The sequence below is a fragment of the Condylura cristata genome, unplaced genomic scaffold, assembly GCF_000260355.1.
Source record: "Condylura cristata isolate star-nosed mole 26May11 unplaced genomic scaffold, ConCri1.0 scaffold00004, whole genome shotgun sequence".
NCBI lineage: Eukaryota > Metazoa > Chordata > Mammalia > Eulipotyphla > Talpidae > Condylura > Condylura cristata.
Genome location: NW_004567105.1, coordinates 151,145 through 151,836, shown reverse-complemented (window position 1 = coordinate 151,836; position 692 = coordinate 151,145). Strand labels below are relative to the sequence as shown.

Sequence of the window (692 nt, the reverse complement as noted above, 5' to 3'; positions counted from 1 at the left end):
GCCAGGGCTCCCCCCGCGGCCCAGGGCTCACCTGCGGCACAGGGCGTACATGCGGTTGGCCGGGGAGACCCGGAAGGGCTCGGAGCGGGCGCGGCTCAGGCTGCTGCCCAGGGTGCCCAGGCCCAGGCGCTGGTAGTCCCGGCAGCAGGCGCGCTCCACCAGGCTGCTCAAGGTCACGCGGTCCGCGGGCTTCAGGGCCGCCGAGGGCGTCAGCGTGCTGGGCTCCAGGTCCTCCGACACTGGGGGGCAGGCGGGTCACTCGGCCGCCCGCCCCAGCGCCCCGGCACGCCGCGGCGCCGCCGCCCCCACCTGAGATCTCGTCGTCCTGGTCCTCGGGGGGCGGCTGCCCGCGCGGCTCCCAGCCCGGCGGGGTGTACTTCTTCCGGGTGACGTGCTGCCGCCCGATGGTCTTCTTGGCGTTCTTCACTAGGTTCCGGGACAGGGTCCTGGGGTGCGGGGTCAGCGGTCAGCAGAGGGCCGGGGGATGTGCGTGCCCAGGGCGGCCGCAGGCCCCGCGCACCTGAGGGACGGCCCCTTGTCCTTGGCTGTGCGGGGCGGCCGGCCGGGCGTGTGGGCGGAGCCCAGCGAGAGCGCGAAGGTGCCCCTGAGGTCGGCCGGGAAGCGCAGCTTGTGCAGCTGCTTGTGGAAGAGCTCGGCGCCCTCGGACCCCACCTCCTCGTCGAACGCCATCT

The 692-nt window shown here is 75.1% G+C and overlaps 1 protein-coding gene across 1 annotated transcript in view; it reads right to left on the bottom strand.

The window, feature by feature from the left end:
* The window catches only part of SBF1 (SET binding factor 1), a 19,237-nt gene that overhangs the window by 5,054 nt on the left and 13,491 nt on the right, over nucleotides 1-692 (bottom strand). Inside the window, exons 13-15 of the mRNA XM_012735076.1 lie at nucleotides 521-690; nucleotides 310-446; nucleotides 30-239 (exon numbers count right to left, since the gene is read on the bottom strand). Coding sequence (XP_012590530.1) covers nucleotides 30-239; nucleotides 310-446; nucleotides 521-690 — 517 coding nt within the window. The remainder of the gene's footprint in view (nucleotides 1-29; nucleotides 240-309; nucleotides 447-520; nucleotides 691-692) is intronic.